The 18639-nt window shown below is 45.0% G+C and overlaps 1 protein-coding gene across 1 annotated transcript in view; it reads right to left on the bottom strand.

The window, feature by feature from the left end:
* Positions 1 to 18639, bottom strand: part of LOC119950982 (leucine-rich repeat-containing protein 27-like) — a 141937-nt gene that overhangs the window by 21082 nt on the left and 102216 nt on the right. Inside the window, exons 7-9 of the mRNA XM_038774015.1 lie at positions 12246 to 12319; positions 11453 to 11505; positions 8959 to 9102 (exon numbers count right to left, since the gene is read on the bottom strand). Coding sequence (XP_038629943.1) covers positions 8959 to 9102; positions 11453 to 11505; positions 12246 to 12319 — 271 coding nt within the window. The remainder of the gene's footprint in view (positions 1 to 8958; positions 9103 to 11452; positions 11506 to 12245; positions 12320 to 18639) is intronic.

The following is an 18639-nucleotide window of genomic DNA, read 5'->3' as shown; positions in this document are numbered from 1 at the left end:
CGGGGGATTCCAGAGCTGGCACAGGGCGGGCATCAGGCAACTGAGGGATATGTTCATAGAGGGGAGGTTTGCGAGCCTGGGAGAGCTGGAGGAGAAATTTGAGCTCCCCCCGGGGAACACATTTAGATACCTGCAGGTGAAGGCATTTGCCAGACGACAGGTGGAAGGATTCCCCTTGCTTCCCGATGGAGGGGCGAGTGATAGGGTGCTGTCAGGGGCCTGGGTCGGAGAAGGGAAGGTCTCGGACATCTACAAAATAATGCAGGAGGTGGAGGAGGTACCGATAGAGGAGCTGAAAGACAAGTGGGAAGCGGAGCTGGGAGAGCAGATAGAAGATGGGACATGGGCGGATGCCCTAGAGAGGGTCAATTCGTCGTCGTCGTGCGCAAGGTTGGGCCTCATCCAATTTAAGGTGCTGCACAGAGCCCATATGACGGGGACTAGGATGAGTCGGTTCTTCGGGGGGGGAGGACAGGTGTGTTAGGTGTTCGGGAAGCCCTGCGAACCATGTACATATGTTCTGGATGTGTCCGGCACTGGAAGAGTTCTGGGAGGGGGTGGCGGGGACGGTGTCGAGAGTGGTGGGAACCAGGGTCAAACCAGGGTGGGGGCTAGCGATTTTTGGGGTTGGGGTGGAGCCAGGAGTACAGGAGGCAAGGGAGGCCGGAATATTGGCCTTTGCGTCCTTGGTAGCTCGGAGAAGGATCTTGATTCAGTGGAGGGACACAAGGCCACCAAGCGTTAACACCTGGTTAAACGACATGGCAAGCTTCATCCAATTGGAAAGAATCAAATTCGCCCTGAGAGGGTCGGTACAGGGGTTCTTCCGGCGGTGGCAGCCCTTCCTTGACTTTCTGGATCAGAGATAGGAGCCGGAGGCCGAAACAGCAGCAACCCGGGGAGGAAAAGGGGGGGGGGGGGGGAAGGGAGGGGGGGGGGGGGGATAGCAACGAAGGGAGCACGTCAGCGGGGGGTCGCGGGCAAGGACTGCCCGAGGCCATCGGCAGAAAGGGAAAAACGGTTTGGTTGCTAGACTGATAGCGCGGGGGGGGGGGGGGGGGGGGGGGGGGGGGGGGAGAGGGAGGGTGGGGGGGTGCGCGCGGGGGAGGGCGTGGGGAGGTTTTTCCAGGGGGGACTTGTGGTGTTATAATTTAAAATGTAATAGGGGTAAATGTTTGTATCGAAAAATTTCAATAAAAATTATTTAAAAAAAATAAAAAAATAAATGACCTAGAGGAGGGCGCAGAAGGATGGGTGAGTAAATTTGCAGACGACACTAAAGTCGGTGGAGTTGTAGACAGTGCGGAAGGATGTTGCAGGTTACAGAGGGACATAGATAAGCTGCAGAGCTGGGCTGAGAGGTGGCAAATGGAGTTTAATGTGGAGAAGTGTGAGGTGATTCACTTTGGAAAGAATAACAGAAATGCGGAATATTTGGCTAATGGTAAAATTCTTGGTAGTGTGGATGAGCAGAGGGATCTCGGTGTCCATGTACATAGATCCCTGAAAGTTGCCACCCAGGTTGATAGGGTTGTGAAGAAGGCCTATGGTGTGTTGGCCTTTATTGGTAGAGGGATTGAGTTCCGGAGCCATGAGGTCATGTTGCAGTTGTACAAAACTCTAGTACGGCCGTATTTGGAGTATTGCGTACAGTTCTGGTCGCCTCATTATAGGAAGGACGTGGAAGCTTTGGAACGGGTGCAGAGGAGATTTACCAGGATGTTGCCTGGTATGGAGGGAAAATCTTATGAGGAAAGGCTGATGGACTTGAGGTTGTTTTCGTTAGAGAGAAGAAGGTTAAGAGGTGACTTAATAGAGGCATACAAAATGATCAGAGGGTTAGATAGGGTGGACAGCGAGAGCCTTCTCCCGCGGATGGAGGTGGCTAGCACGAGGGGACATAGCCTTAAATTGAGGGGTAATAGATATAGGACAGAGGTCAGAGGTGGGTTTTTTTTACGCAAAGAGTGGTGAGGCCGTGGAATGCCCTACCTGCAACAGTAGTGAACACGCCAACATTGAGGGCATTTAAAAATTTATTGGATAAGCATATGGATGATAAGGGCATAGTGTAGGTTAGATGGCCTTTAGATTTTTTCCATGTCGGTGCAACATCGAGGGCCGAAGGGCCTGTACTGCGCTGTATCGTTCTATGTTCTATGTTCTATTGTGTGGTACTGGATCTATTTGATTTGCATTAGATGATGGAGTCAGCAACAATAGGAATTTGCATATTTGCAAGATTTATATTTGTGCAGTTGCATCTAAGTTCTGAATCTCTCATTTGTGTAGTTAGATCAGCTGCCAGGTCCCACATTTACACCTTTGGTTTTGAGTAACATCAGAAAGGAAGTGTGTCTTTCATGGTGACAAGGTAAGTACTTAAGAACTTTTAAGCACTATTGCAATTGGATGCAACTCTGTAAAGTTCATATCGAAACATAGTTATCTGTCTGAAAACTATGAAATCTTATGAAATTAAAACATAATATTCAGACTCAGAAATCTGAACTTGGAATCCATACACACTCATGTTGGGCGAAAATGTCACCTTTTGAAGGATATAGGGCGGGTTTCTCCTGTTCCCAGCGGGGGTCCCGGCGGGACGGAGTGGAGTGAACTACTCTGGCGTCGGCCCGCCCCAAAGGTGCAAAATCCTCCGCAACTTCAGGGGCTAGGCCGGCGCCAGAGTGGTTTGCGCCCCGCCGGCTGGCGTGGAAGGCCTTTGGCACCACGCCAGCCGGGGCTGAAGGGACTCCGCCGGCCGGCGACAGTCCGCGCATGCGCAGGTGCGTCAGCGGCTGCTGAAGTCATCCCCGTGCATGCGCAGGGGTCACCTACGCGTCGGCCATCGCGGAGGCTGACACGGCCGACGCATAGTAAAAGAGTGCCCCCGCGGCACAGGCCCACCCGCCGATTGGTGGGCCCCGATCGTGGGCCAGGCCACCGTGTGGGCACCCCCCGGGGCCAGATTGCCCGGCGCCCCCTCCCCCAGGACCCCAAAGCCTGCCCACGTGCCTGTTCTCGCCGGTAAGGGACCTCGTCTGATCCACGGCGGCGGGACCGTCAAAAAACCAGTGGGACTTCGGCCCATCGCGTTCCGGACACTTCAGGCAGCCCCGGGGCCCATTGAGTCGCGCTGGTCCCCGCCATTCTCCGGGGCGGGCGGCGCGACTCACACCTCGCCGACTTTTGGAGGGCCGGAGAATTTGGCGGTCGGCGGGATTCACGCCGACCCCCAGCGATTCTCTGACCCGGCCCGGGGGGGGTGGGGGGTGGTCGGAGAATCCCGCCCATACACTTTGATTGTCATCTGAGGAATGTGTTCCAGTAAACTTTTCCATTTTCCAGAAGGACTTATCTTGCTACATGAAAGTTTAATTACTATGCTTTAAATTTTCCACATTCTCAATGGCAATTGCTAAAAGTGATTGTACACAAACGTTTGAGCCCTCCTTCTGTCAGAATCTGATCCTGACACACTTGGCTTGATTGCAATGATGCGTGTGTGTGTGTGTGTGTGTGTGTGTATATAGAGGGTGGGGCGAGTTAAAGAGGGGGGATAGGAATTAGATAATAGTTAACCAGCTATATTTGCTGCATATTTAATTGTAGCTATTATTAATAAAAATTAATTGTGTTTGAATTTACAAACCTGGTGACTAATAATTGGGCAGCCAAAGACCAAAGACTTTGGGCATTCTCTAAGAATTATTTGTTAATTTCAATTGTGTTGCGACTATTGGTCAAGAGGGGCTGGAATTGACCGTGCACTGGACCAGGGAGTCGAAGCAATTGAACTAAATATTCTAATTTATACTTCTTAGTTCAGACTCTACGTAGCTCAGTGAGACTTTTTCATTAAATATTCAAATTTATACTTCTTAGTTCAGACTCTTCGTAGCTCTGCGAGACTTCCTCAATGTGTTTGGTGAAGAGCTTGTCCTGCTAACCCACATGACAGATCACCTGTTAAAGGCAACACACTGAAAAGGATCTTTAACTACATCAAGTCACCACATAAAAGCCCATACAAATTCTGTTGGAGGCTGGAAGCATAATGAGCAACGAGCACCATTCCTTCACCACTAACCACAAAATCTGAGCCATTGTTGAAACAACACATGGGTCCAAGCAGAATTGATACAGTAGCAAAACGTTTTAAGTGGCTGGCTGAAGTTTCCAACCAGTATAGGAATTCAGTTCCTGTTCCACAACCTAAACTCCAGTGCAGTGTGTCACCTTTCAAAGTGCACCATTTCTTCATTCAACAAATATGACTTTCACAAACTTTGTTCTGAAAGGAACAAAAAGTATGACACAGCTCAAGTCCAATTTGGCTAAAATACCGGAATAATCATAGTACAAAAACTGCAGATGAGTCAAATCCCAGGGAAGCAACATTCAAATTTGGGTAAAGCACGGTTTCGGGATAGCCAAGGAGGCCCAATTTGGCATATGAATGTATCTCTATGTAACCCTTTATATGCTTACAAATGCGTTCTACACTTTCTGCTGCATATTGTGTCATTCTAACATTGCTTTCTGTTTTTCAGATTCAAATGTCAAATTAAGAACACACAGTTAAACACAGTGGTACTGTGAATGAATCTTCCTTTCCTTTTGATCGTACGTTATGTCCACATTCCTGACGAATGCCTCAAAAATGTTGACAATCATCCATGCGGTTTTATTTGCCTCGTACTGCATGGGTCTCCTTGATTTCTGTGAAGCATCATGGGCTTCCTTATCATGAGAAGCAGCAGCCTTATGGTGCTGTCCATGTTGGCGCAGACCATGGAGTGACACATTCTTTGCTCAGTTAATGCGTCTCCCTTAAATATCAAACAGCAAAAGATAGTCAAATGGTCCAGTTTCAAACCTGTTAAAAATGTGTCTTTGTGCATACTCGAACATGACATGGACGAGACCATTTTTGAGCCAGTCATCCATCATTTCAACAGCACCCTCACCTCTCACCAAGCAGAAGATGATGTTGTGCGCTTCCTTCAATTGGTCTAGCAAACTGTCATACCAGGTGAATTCTATGTGTTCTGTCTTCTTCGTCGTGACAACTTCCCATACCGGCAGAATTAAACTGGACAATAAGATGAAGGAGCAGAAGTAGGACATTCAGCCCCATCGATCCTGCGCCGCTATTCAACAAAATCATGTCTGATCTGATATGATAATCCTCACCTCCACTTTCCTGCTTTCTACCCATAATGTTTGATCCCTTTACTGATTAAAAAGCTATCTGTCTCAGACTTCCAACATACGTTGAAAAAATAAATTTAGAGTACCCAATTTATTTTTTTTCCAATTAAGAGACAATTGAGCGTGGCCAATCCACCTACCCTGCACATCTTTGGGTTGTAGGGGCGAAACCCACGCAAACACGGGGAGAATGTTCAAACTTCACACGGACAGTGACCCAGAGCCGGGTTCAAACCTGGAACCTTGGCACCGTGAGATTTCCAACATACTTAATGGCCAAGTCTCTACAGCCCTCTGCGGTAAATAATTCACCAACCTCTGAGAGAAGACAATCCTCCTCATCTCGGTCTGGAAATGGGGATGTTCTCTGCTTGGGCATGCATTAAATCACATTAGCGGAGCTTCTTCAATAACAGGATAGGCAGCCGTTTTCATCCTCTTCCTTACTGGAGAGAATGTCTGTTTGTTGAACTGATCCAAGATATTCCCCTTGCTTTTTCGAATGATGATCAAACTTAATGGCAGGATATCCCATTCTTTCACAATGCATGGTTTTCTAATTGCTCTTTCAACTTCATCTTCTCTCCAGTCAACAATACTTTTAACTTTCGCACCGGCTTTGCCAAACTTACATACTTTGCATGCCGCTTCACTGAGAAATTTGAGTGCAATTAGGTCTAACCAATCCACTCTAATTGGTCAGTGTGATCACATGTCCCATGGCATAAGAGACTGGTTTGCTTGCGCCGTGGAAGCACCTGTTTTGAGAAGGATTTTGGCATTATATTTCTCCTTGGCGGTGAACAAAAGATTGGTTAACCTGATCGGCCACTGAGGAATTCCGGCTAATCACGATCATTGTTCAGTCTATTCTGCCGGAAGAGATGGTTGATAACTTTGATAGAGGCATAATTACAGATCATCTGAATTTGACTCATTGAGATTTCACAGCATCATAACGCACAGAAACTGGACATTCAGTGTGGTACATGATGTTACATCCATATAAATGATAAACAAAATGTTTTAAAAATATTTTTATTGGCATTTTCAACTTTTATAGTGTAACAGTTTGACGTGTAAGGCACATGGTATTTACAAAGTAGCAGTTCTATTGTGTCTGATATTTACAAGTCAGTCCGTGTCCTATGTACAAGTTTTTACAAGCGGTCCCCTCCTCCCACCCCACTCTCCCCCCTTCCCCTGTACCGTTTGTTTCCCTTCTTTATTTTTTTGTTGTTGGCCCCAAACTTTGTAGAAGCCCTCGTCCAACCCTCGGATGGTGTACTATATCTTCTCCAGCTGGAGAAATTCTGCCAGGTCTGCCAGCCAATCTGCAGTTTTGGGTGATGCTGCTGATCGCCAGTCGAGCAGGATTCTCCAGCATGCAATTAGGGACGCAAAAACAGGGCGCCAGCCCTCTTCCCAATGTGAAGGACTGGCTGGTCCGATACTCCGAAGACTGCCACTCTCGGGCACAATTCCACTCTCACCCCCACAACTTTGGACATCGCCTCGAAGAAGGCTGTCCAGAACCCGACAAGTCTGGGGCATGCCCAGATCATGTGGGCGTGGTTGGCTAGGCCTCCCTGACACCATTTGCATATTTCCTCCACCTCCGGGAAGAACCTGCTCATTCGTGTTCTGGTCAGGTGGGCTCGGTGCACCACTTTAAACTGCATAGGGCTTAGCCGAGCACAGGAGGAAGTAGAGTTGGGTCCTGCTCAGTACTTCGCTCCAGACTCCCCAATCCACTTCCGTCCCCAGTTCATCCTCCCATTTCCCTCTAGTTTCATCCAGTGGAAACCCGGTCCAGTAACCGTCCATATATGTTCTCACAGTACCCCCCATCCTGATGTCCGTGTTGATTAGACTGGTCAGGTTCCACTTTTGGATCTGTGTCCAGTTATTGGCTATCGAGATCCCCAGGTAGCAGAATTTGTTTTGGGCTAGTTTGAATGGTAGTTCCTCCAGCTCTGTCCCTCCCCCGTTCGGTTTCACCGGGAATACCTCGCTCTTGCCCAGGTTGAGTCTGTAGCCCAAGAAGGCTCCAAACTCGCTCAGAAATTGCATTTCAGGCTGTTCTGTGGGTCCGAGACATAGAGTAGCAGGTTATCCTCAGAGTTAAACTCTGTGCTCGCTGCTTCCTCTTTGTATACCCTTCCAGCTTTTCACATCTCGCAGTGCAATCGCCAGTGGTTCAATTGCCAGGGAGAACAAGATGTGGAGATGCCGGCGTTGGACTAGGGTGAGCACAGTAAGAAGTCTTACAACACCAGGTTAAAGTCCAACATGTTTGTTTCAAACACCAGTTTTCAGAGCAGTGCTCCGAAAGCTCGCGTTTGAAACAAACATGTTGGACTTTAGCCGGGAGAACAAGAGCGGGGGAAGTGGGCATCCCTGCCTTGTGCCTCTGTGTAGCTGGACGTATTAAGAGCTGGTGGTGCTGGTCTGAACACTCGCCTTGGGGGCGTTGTACAAGAGTTTCACCCATGACGTGAATCCCGTCCCCAGCCCAAACTGCTCCAGCACCTCAAAGAGGTACTTCCATTCAACTCGGTCAAAGGCCTTTTCTGCATCCAGGGTGATGATCACCTCTGCTGTTCTCTCCCCGGAAGGGGTCATTATTACATTTAGCAACCGCCTGATGTTCGCAGTTAGCTGCCTACCCTTGACCAAGCCCGCCTGGTCCTCTGCGACCACCTCTGGTATGCGGATCTTCAGTCTCTTGGCCAAGATCTTTGCAAGCATCTTCGTGTCTACATTCAGCAGTGAAATGGGTCTATATATGCTCCACATCCCATCGGATCCTTGGCTCTCTTGGGTATCAGCGATATTGTGGCCATTTGTTAGTGTAGGAGGCAGAGTGACCCTCGCTAGCAGTCTGCGAACATGTCCCGTAGGTGTGGGGCCAGGGCTGGTGCAAATTACTTTTAGAAGACCGCTGGGAACCCGTTCGGTCCCAGCGCCTGCCCCGCCTGCATGGAGCTGATACTCTCCATGATCTCTCCCAGTCCTACTGGTGCTTCCAGCTCCCTCGGCCTATCGTCCCCACGACTGGCATGTCCAGTCCATCGAGGAACCGTTTCATCCCCGCATCCCCGTCGAGGGGTTCTGAGTTGTACAGCCCTCAGTAGAATATCTCAAATGTTAGGTTGATCTCTTTTTGCTCGATTACAGGTCTGCCCTAAATCATAAAATTAAATGCAACATTTAAAGAAAATGTCAAGACTGGAAATGTATGGCAGCAGGTAAATAAATGACTCTTCTATAATAACTGCTGAATTTGATTTCCAAGCCATAAATCAGTGTACCTATTTAGACAAATGTTTAAATTTTCATGACAATGTATGGAGGATATGAACTAATTAGAAAATAGCACCTATTAGTTAGGTAGAAAATAGATTTGTCTTTTTAATTAGCTAGTGAACTATATTTGATTAAATCCAAGAATGGCATCGGATTGCCTTTTATTATAAATTGGTCACAACTAATAATTATTTTAATTCAAAGTTTTAATCCATTTTGTAAGCATAAACAACATTTTAAGCAACTACCGGATAAAAATGACAACTTTCCTAAAAAAAGGAAACTTTGTCAAGGGTGCTGTGCTAAAAACAGTTGGCCCTCAATGCAGCATAACCCTCCATGAAAATAGCTTAATTAAAGTGTGAAACGAATCATTGTTCCAGTGAAACACACGCAATTGCATCAAGAGGGCAAAAAATATATAGTACTCACTTCATCCTCTGTTCAATAAATGCTTGCTTTTCTTTGTGCTCTTTCATTGCAGCTAATCTAAGTTCATGCTTTCTCTTTGTCTGAATAGTCATGTCATATGCTGTCAACTCAGGAAATAATGCATTTAGATTAGGAGTCTTCTCCCTGAAATACATAATAAAATACTCAATGTTTCATTGGAAATAGAAAGCTAAAAACCAAATTTCACTTCAAAATTTAGTTGCTATGCATTACTGTTTTTTAAGTGCATGGTCTCATTAAATCTATTTGTGCAGCTGCACACTCGTGGTAATTGTCCCACAACAAGTCCCTTGCAGTATCTTTAACCTGCTGTGTGGCTGCACACCCGCACAGGTTAGCAGGACCCTCCCCAAAGAAAGCACAGCAGAAACATAAGTAGACCCTTTAGCTTCTCAAGCCAGTCAACTAGATAATTTTTGATCTGCATCTTAACTCAATTTACCTACCTTGGTTTCAAATTCTTTAATTAATGTCAGTTTTGAAATTTCCAATTGACATAGTTTCAACAGCTTTATGGAGGAAATTGTGTTCCCAGCCTCCCATTACTCTTTGTGTGAAGTGCTTCCTGGCATCATTCCTGAATGACCAGCTCTAATTTCAAAGTTATGCTCCATTGTTCTAGACTTCCCAACAGAGGAAATAGTTTTCCTCTATCTCCCCTATCAAATCCTTTCATCTTCAAACACATCTCAATTATGTTGCCGTGAAATGAAATGAAAATCGCTTATTGTCACAAGTAGGCTTTAAATGAAGTTACTGTGTAAAGCCCCTAGTCGCCACATTCCAGTGCCTGTTCGGGGAACAGGAGCCTGTTTTGGGCGCCTGTGAAGTAGACTACACCGAAGGAAATACAAGGCTCTGTACAATCTGTTACCATAATTTAAGCTTTTTATGCTTCGGTATCATTCTGGTGAATCTGTTCTTCCAAGGCTTATATATTGTTTTTAAGGTGCAATGACTCAAACTGAAAAACATCAAAATGCATTCCATCTGGGAAAATATAATTGGAACCCGATAAAATGATCACAAAAAGTGGTTTAATAGGACGGTGTATATTTATCATTCGTAGATTGCTGGAAAGACTCTAAATTTAAAGATAAATGTTCATATTGCTGCAGCATGTGGCCACACTGGGCTGGAACTACGACACAAATTCTTTCCCATGAAGAGCCAACTTTGCTAAATCAGATGTTTACAAGAAATAAAAAATAATTACGCTTTTAGGCAAAGTACTTATTGGGCCATTTGATTTGTCTGTGGGGCAGCTGAAATCCTGCTACTGGGGCGGTCAAATCCTGTGACCTGGCTCTCTGACTGAGTGTTAATTGCTCCGGGTGTAGTCTAAGCAGGACTTTTATAGCTGCAACATGACTTTGAAATTATGTTTGTCAGACTCAAATTTTCATCATTAAAACATACCTTCAGTAATTTTAGCATATTTTTTACAAGATGGTCAGGACAATTACGTATTTTCTTTTCAAGTACTCAATGATCTGTTTGAGTTGCACGTCGATCCATGTGACAATAAACAAATCCAATCCAATCGTTGATTTTTAAAAAAAATTATCACCCCAAAGGACCTCAAATGTAGCACTCCCTCAAAACGGCACTCAGCATCAGCTTAATTTATTTTGTCAAATCGTGGAACCAGACTTGATCCCATGGCCTAGAATGACACTCGAATGCCAGTTGAGTTATGAGGTGTGATTACACAAACAAGGTTTTCATTCCTTACTTAAAAATAAATTCAGAGTACCCAATTATGTTTTCCAATTAAGGGGGTATTTAGTGCCAATTCACCTACCCGGCACATCTTTGGGTTGTGGGGAGGAGAATGCGCACACTTCACAAGGACAGTGACCCATGCTGGGATTGAAGCCGGGTCTCAGCGCCGCGAGGCAGCAGTGTTAAGCACTGTTCCACCATGCCGCCAGGTGGAATTCAAATTTGATTAATAAATAAACTCCATAGAATCCCTTAATTGCAGAAGGGGGCCATTCGGCCCATTGAGTCTGTACTGACCCTCTGAAAGAGGCCCACTCCCCTGCCATATCCAAATAACCCCTTAACCTAACCAACACATCTTTGGACACCAAGGGGCAATTTAGCATGGCCTCGCCACGTAATCTGCACATCTTTGGACTGGAATACAAAGATAATCCCAGAGCTGGTGGCCACGAAGCCATCAACAATTGTCAGTTTTTAAAAAACTTTTTTTCTCCAATTAATGGGCAATTTAGCATAGCCAATCCATCTACTCTGCACATCTTTCAGTTGTAGGGATGAGACCCATGTAGACATAGGGAGATTTACAAACTCCACACGGACAGTGGCCCAGTGCTGGAATCGAACCCGGGTCCTTGGTGCCGTGATGCAGCAGTGCTATCCACTGCAACACCGTGCCGCCCTTGTAACTGTCATAAATGTCTAGTTCAGTCACGCCCCTTTCGGGAAAGAAATCTGCCATCCTTACCCAGTCTGGCCTATGAGTGACTCCACAACCACGGCAATGTGGGTGACTCCTCTGAAATGTTCAGTTCAAGGACAATTAGGGCTTTTCCAGCAATTGCCACATACTGTGAAAGAATAAAGAGGGGAAACAAGCTTAAAAATTAGAGCCTGAGCTTTCAGAATGAAGTTAGGAAACCCTTCCACACATAAAAGATGGCAGAAAGTTAGAAATGTCTTCTGTAAATGCCAGTTGATAGGTGGTCAATTGGTAATTTTAAATCTCTGATAGATGAGCAAAGATAAGGGGTAAGGGTTGTCACAGATCAGCCATTATTTCAATAAGTAGTAGAATGATCGAGGAAGTCCAGTTCCTATGCTCCTAATGAAACATTGGCTCAAAGACAAATTGTTGCATTATTATTTCCTGTGGCAGAAACATTACCAACAATTCCAGTTGTACATGAAATGTTGAGAATGAAGAAGAAATATTTTATTTAAAAATTTAAAATCTGGTTTTGTTATTTAAATGGCAGCATTAGCCACACTGCCATTCTTGCGCTTGTTACAGACCACAATATTCTTATTGGAGGGTTCGATGCCATTGGGTCGATTCCTGCTCACTGTTTCGTTTTTAAGCAGCTTTTTGTATTGAATAATATATTCAGTGAACATTTTTATGGCTGAGTTAGACTTTTGATAGTCAAGGGAGTCAAAGGATAAGGGGGGACGCAGGAAAGTAGAATTGAGGCCACAATCAGATTATCAATCTTTAACAAACAAATGGTGCATCAGGCTCGAGGGGTCAAATGGCCTACTCCTGCACCTAGTTCATATTTATTTTCGCAGGCTACTAACTCAGTCTCCACACCATCCTCCTTAAAGTGAGTACCTAAATTTTAATGACTTAGGATACATCAAATGTTATGCTTTGATGATAGTTTTCTCCTATTTGCCACTTGCAGATATATTCAGAATATCAGAAGCCTTAAGAATTTCTAGTTATATCATAGCATTTACAGTGCAGAAGGAGGCCATTCGGCCCATCGAGTCTGCACTGGCTCTTGGAAAGAGCACCCTACCCAAGGTCAACACCTCCACCCCATCCCCATAACCCAGCAACCCCACCCAACACTAAGGGCAATTTTGGACACTAAGGACAATTTATCATGGCCAATCCACCTAACCTGCACATCTTTGGACTGTGGGAGGAAACGGAGCACCCGGAGGAAACCCACGCACACACGGGGAGGATGTGCAGACTCCGCACAGACAGTGACCCAAGCCAGAATTGAACCTGGGACCCCTGAAGCTGTGAAGCGATTGTGCTATCCACCGTGCTGCCCAATAGGTTAACACCTATTGGAGGGTCTCAATTTCAAATAGTATATTTCAAAATGCATTGAAAACTTCCACTGATGCTGGCTAACTGATGCTGGCTAAATGAACACGAAAGGTCAATGCATAGGCATTTACCTTCAATACCTTATATGCCTGTAGGTGACACTGTGAGTAGGTATTTGCATTTTTCCATGTCACATAATATTAACTGCTAAAACAATAACCACAACATAATATTAAATGCGAAAAAGATGGTTTGATTTCTGTGAAACTATTGCCGACCTATGAACACTGCTTTGCATTAGCCCGGGGTCTCCAAACTTTTCCAGCCACAGAAACCTTTTGACCTCCCAAGAGTACTGGCAGAACCCCATGGAAACAGTCTCACCTCTCCCTCTCTCTCTCACACACTCACACCACCTCTCTCACAAGCACACGCATACACTTTGCACTCTCACCTCTTATACACACATTCACACTCTCATTTTCCTCACACACTCACCTCTCCCTCTCACACTCAGACCTCCCCCTCATATCTCTCACTGCCTCTCAGACTCCACCTCTCTTTCTCACACAAAACACACATTCACACTCTCACCTCTCTCTCTCTTGCACACACACTCACCTCCCCCTTGCTCTCACTCACTCTCACCTCTCCCTCCCTCACACACTTGCACTCACACCTCTCTCTCTCACACAAACACATATATACACATTCACACTCACCTCTTTCTCTCATACACATACTCTCATCTTTCTCTCTCATACACACATCTCTCCCTCCATTGCTCCGTGGCAGCTTCCCCTCCAACCCGTGGCTGCTTCCCCTCCCAACCCATAGCCGCAGCCTGCCTTGCTCTACCACTACCCGGACGCCTTTCCTCCCAGCCTTGCCTGGGACTTCCAATGCTGACTGTGCCACTATTTCTAGTTCATCCAATCAGAAGCCAACTTTCAGTGCACTGGCTGCTGATAGGCTGGCGAGCGCGCCGATCAATAGCCAATATAGTTTGAAAAGCGCCTGTGATAAGACAAGCTGGAAAGAAAGCTGTTATCAAATTTAAAATGGCTGTAGCCACCGCGAAACCTTGGGATGTCTTCTACAGAACCTCAGAATGTCTCCTATGGAGCCCTTGGGTTCTATGGAATCCAGTTTGGGAAATGCTGCATTAGTCTTTAGTTGCCAATAGCCCTTGAAGTGTAAAGCATGTTGGCAATGAATTTAAATCAAAGGTTTTTTAAAACAAAATTTCTCAGCTGCACGTGACTTTAAGATAATAGAAATTCAGTTGGAAAGTAAATCAAACTGCTAATATCCTTAAATTAGAAGTGTGTTTGGGCAGCATGGCAGCACAGTGGTTAGCACTGCTGCCTCACGACGCTGAGGACCCGGGTTCGATCCTGTGCGCCCAGGTCTGTCCGTGTGGAGTTTGCACGATCTCCCCATGTCCCATAGATCTCATCCCCACAACCCAAAGATATAGAGGGTAGGTGGAATGGCCACGCTAAATTGCTCCTTAATTAGATGAAAAAGAATTGAGTACTTAAAATTTATTTTTAAAAATTATAAGTGCGATGCTTTTAACTAAATTTTATTCTATAACTAAAAAACTAACATTGGCTCAGATTTTTCTGTGAATGGCGAAGAAACAGCTGTTGTCTTTCACCTCGCTGTGTCACCCACAGATTTCAAACGTGTTTGTCAGCTGAGATTTCTATCATCTGGCATCTTTGAATTTAACACCCTACAGGGAATCTGTCATGTCTGTGCGCAAGATGAGCAACATCCTTCAATCATAGAACATACATAGAACGTACAGTGCAGAAGGAAGCCATTCGGCCCATCGAGTCTGCACCGACCCACTTAAGCCCTCACTTCCACCCTATCCCCCTAACCCAAATAACCCCTCCTAACCTTTATGGGCACTAAGGGCAATTTAGCATGGCCAATCCATCTAACCTGCACATCTTTGAACTGTAGATTGAAGAATCTTCAGTAAGAGAGCAAAGGAGGAAGAAAAAACCCAAAGATGTGCAGGGTAGGTGGATTGGCCACGCTAAATTGCCCCTTAATTGGTAAAAATGAATTTGTACACTAAATTTATTTGAAAAAAAGAAAAAGCCCCATAATGTTTTCAGCTATTTTTCGAGTTCGGATTGTGAGTAATTAGCTGAGGTTCATGCCAGTGATCTCTGCAAATTCGATCAGCAGCCTGTGGAGGAGTAGGGTATTACTGGCAGCAATTTCCAGATTTTTGCATTGGACCACACGTGACAACACCAGAAGCTTCTTTCAATTTTACCCAATGATAATAGCGAGCACTGACAAACTACAGGTATTAGTGCAGAAAAATCCTGGCCATGTAGTTAAGGTCTCAAGTTTGCATAGTATGTTTGTATTGTCAATTTGTAAGCTGTCATTAGATTAATAGTTTTCAAGATAGTTTGTCGATGGTCAGCTCCTGAGGGTGGTCCTCACTGCACTTTTATACTTGGCCATTTGCTCCCCTTTCTTAATAAAAGCAAATTACTGCGGATGCTGGAATCTGAAACCAAAGAGAAAATGCTGGAAAATCCCAGCAGGTCTGGCAGCATCTGCAGGGAGAGAAAGAGCTAACGTTTCGAGTCCAGATGATGCTTTGTCAAAGATTCTGCCAGACCTGTGATATTTTCCAGCATTTTCTCTTTGCTACCATTTCTTGCCCACTTTCTATTTCCAAAAATATGCAGGTTAGGTGGATTGGCGATGCTAAATTGCCCTTAGGTGTCCAGAGGTTGGATTGGGTTGGGTGAGGTCACTGGGTTACAGAGATAGGGTGGGGGGGGGCTTGGTTAGGGTGCTTTTTCCAAGGGCCAGTGCAGACTCTATGGGCCGAATGGCCTCCTTCTGCACTGTAAATCCTATGATTCTTCTCTTACACTGTTTAAGTTCACTTCATTCTAATGGTGGATGTCTGCTTTCTGCCTTCGTCAGTGAGCACTGGTTCATTGCTCAAATTTGGCTTCCAAACTCATGGACTTATCTGAACTTCATGACTAATTCTGGCATTGGACCATGTCACACATGTCTCCGATCAGCTGCTCCGTTGCTTAAATTTGAATGTCAAGTTGATCAATTTACAGTTCTTTCCTCACTGTTATTGCTTACTGAGCCTGTGTGTAATCTACTGAATTTTCAACATCAGCTACATCCTGGCTCCTGACTAGAGATTGACTCTCCTGGACCCAAGTATATTTCCTGCCACTCATAAGAACATAAGAACTAGGAGCAGGAGTAGGCCATCTGGCCCCTCGAGCCTGCTCCGCCATTCAATGAGATCATGGCTGATCTTTTGTGGACTCAGCTCCACTTTCCGGCCCGAACACCATAACCCTTAATCCCTTTTTTCTTCAAAAAACTATCTATCTTTACCTTAAAAACATTTAATGAAGGAGCCTCAACTGCTTCACTGGGCAAGGAATTCCATAGATTCACAACCCTTTGGGTGAAGAAGTTTCTCCTAAACTCAGTCCTAAATCTACTTCCCCTTATTTTGAGGCTATGCCCCCTAGTTCTGCTTTCACCCGCCAGTGGAAACAACCTGCCCGCATCTATCCTATCTATTCCCTTCATAATTTTAAATGTTTCGATAAAATCCCCCCTCATCCTTCTAAATTCCAACGAGTACAGTCCAGTCTACTCAACCTCTCCTCGTAATCCAACCCCTTCAGCTCTGGGATTAACCTCGTGAATCTCCTCTGCGCACCCTCCAGTGCCAGTACGTCCTTTCTCAAGTAAGGAGACCAAAACTGAACACAATACTCCAGGTGTGGCCTCACTAACACCTTATACAATTGCAGCATAACCTCCCTAGTCTTAAACTCCATCCCTCTAGCAGTGAAGGACAAAATTCCATTTGCCTTCTTAATCACCTGTTGCACCTGTAAACCAACTTTCTGTGACTCATGCACTAGCACAACCAGGTATCTCTGCACAGCAGCATGCTTTAATATTTTATTGTTTTAATAATAATCCCGTTTGCTGTTATTCCTACCAAAATGGATAACCTCACATTTGTCAACATTGTATTCCATTTGCCAGACATTAGCCCATTCACTTAACCTATCCAAATCCCTCTGCAGACTTCCAGTATCCTCTGTACTTTTCGCTTTACCACTCATCTTAGTGTCATCTGCAAACTTGGACACATTGCCCTTCGTCCCCAACTCCAAATCATCTATGTAGATTGTGAACAATTGTGGGCCCAACACGGATCCCTGAGGGACACCACTAGCTACTGATCGCCAACCAGAGAAGCACCCATTAATCCCCACTCTTTGCTTTCTATTAATTAACCAATCCTCTATCCATGCTACTACTTTACCCTTAATGTCATGCATCTTTATATTATGCAGCAGCCTTTTGTGTGGCACCTTGTCAAAAGCTTTCTGGAAATCCAGATATACCACATCCATTGGCTCCCCGTTATCCACTACACTGGTAATGTTCTCAAAAAATTCCACTAAATTAGTTAGGCACGACCTGCCCTTTATGAATCCATGCTGCATCTGCCCAATGGGACAATTTCTATCCAGATGCCTCGCTATTTCTTCCTTGATGATAGATTCCAGCATCTTCCCTACTACCGACGTTAAGCTCACTGGCCTATAATTTCCTGCTCTCTGCCTACCTCCTTTTTTAAACAGTGGTGTCACCTTTGCTAATTTCCAATCCACCGGGACCACCCCAGAGTCTAGTGAATTTTGGTAAATCATCACTAGTGCATCTGCAATTTCCCTAGCCATCTCTTTTAGCACTCTGGGATGCATTCCATCAGGGTCAGGAGACTTGTCTACCTTTAGCCCCATTAGCTTGCCCATCACTACTTCCTTAGTGATAACAATCCTCTCAAGGTCATCACCTGTCATAACCTCATTTCTATCAGTCACTGGCATGTTATTTGTGTCTTCCACTGTGAAGACCGACCCAAAAAGCCTGTTCAGTTCCTCAGCCATTTCCTCATCTCCCATTATTAAAACTCCCTTCTCATCCTCTAAAGGACCAATATTTACCTTAGCCACTCTTTTTTGCTTTATATATTTGTAAAAACTTTTGCTGCCTGTTTTTATATTCTGAGCAAGTTTACTCTCATACTCTATCTTACTCTTCTTTATAGCTTTTTTAGTAGCTTTCTGTTGCCCCTTAAATATTTCCCAGTCCTCTAGTCTCCCACCAACCTTTGCCACTTTGTATGCTCTTTCCTTCAAAATGATACTCTTCCTTATTTCCTTAGATATCCACGGTCGATTTTCCCTCTTTCTACCGTCCTTCCTTTTTGTGGGTATAAACCTTTGCTGAGCACTGTGAAAAATTGCTTGGAAGGTTCTCCACTGTTCCTCAACTGTTCCACCATAAAATCTTTGCTTCCAGTCTACCGTAGCTAGTTCCTCTCTCATCCCATTGTAATCTCCTTTGTTTAAACACAAAACACTAGTATTTGATTTTACCTTCTCACCCTCCATCTGTATTTTAAATTCCACCATATTGTGATCGCTCCTTCCGAGAGGATCCCTAACTATGAGATCATGAATCAATCCTGTATCATTACACGGGACAAGATCTAGGACCGCTTGTTCCCTCGTAGGTTCCATTACATACTGTTCTAGGAAACTATCGCGGATACATTCTATAAACTCCTCCTCAAGGTTGCCTTGACCGACCTGGTTAAACCAATCGACATGTAGATTAAAATCCCCCATGATAACTGCTGTACCATTTCTACATGCATCAGTTATCTCTTTGTTTATTGCCTGCCCTACCATAACGTTACTATTTGGTGGCCGATAGACTGCTCCTATCAGCGACTTTTTCGCCTTACTAGTCCTGATTTC

Source organism: Scyliorhinus canicula, chromosome 16 (genome assembly GCF_902713615.1).
Source record: "Scyliorhinus canicula chromosome 16, sScyCan1.1, whole genome shotgun sequence".
NCBI lineage: Eukaryota > Metazoa > Chordata > Chondrichthyes > Carcharhiniformes > Scyliorhinidae > Scyliorhinus > Scyliorhinus canicula.
The sequence above is the reverse complement of the archived record's forward strand: the minus strand, read 5'-3'. Positions and strand labels throughout refer to the sequence as shown.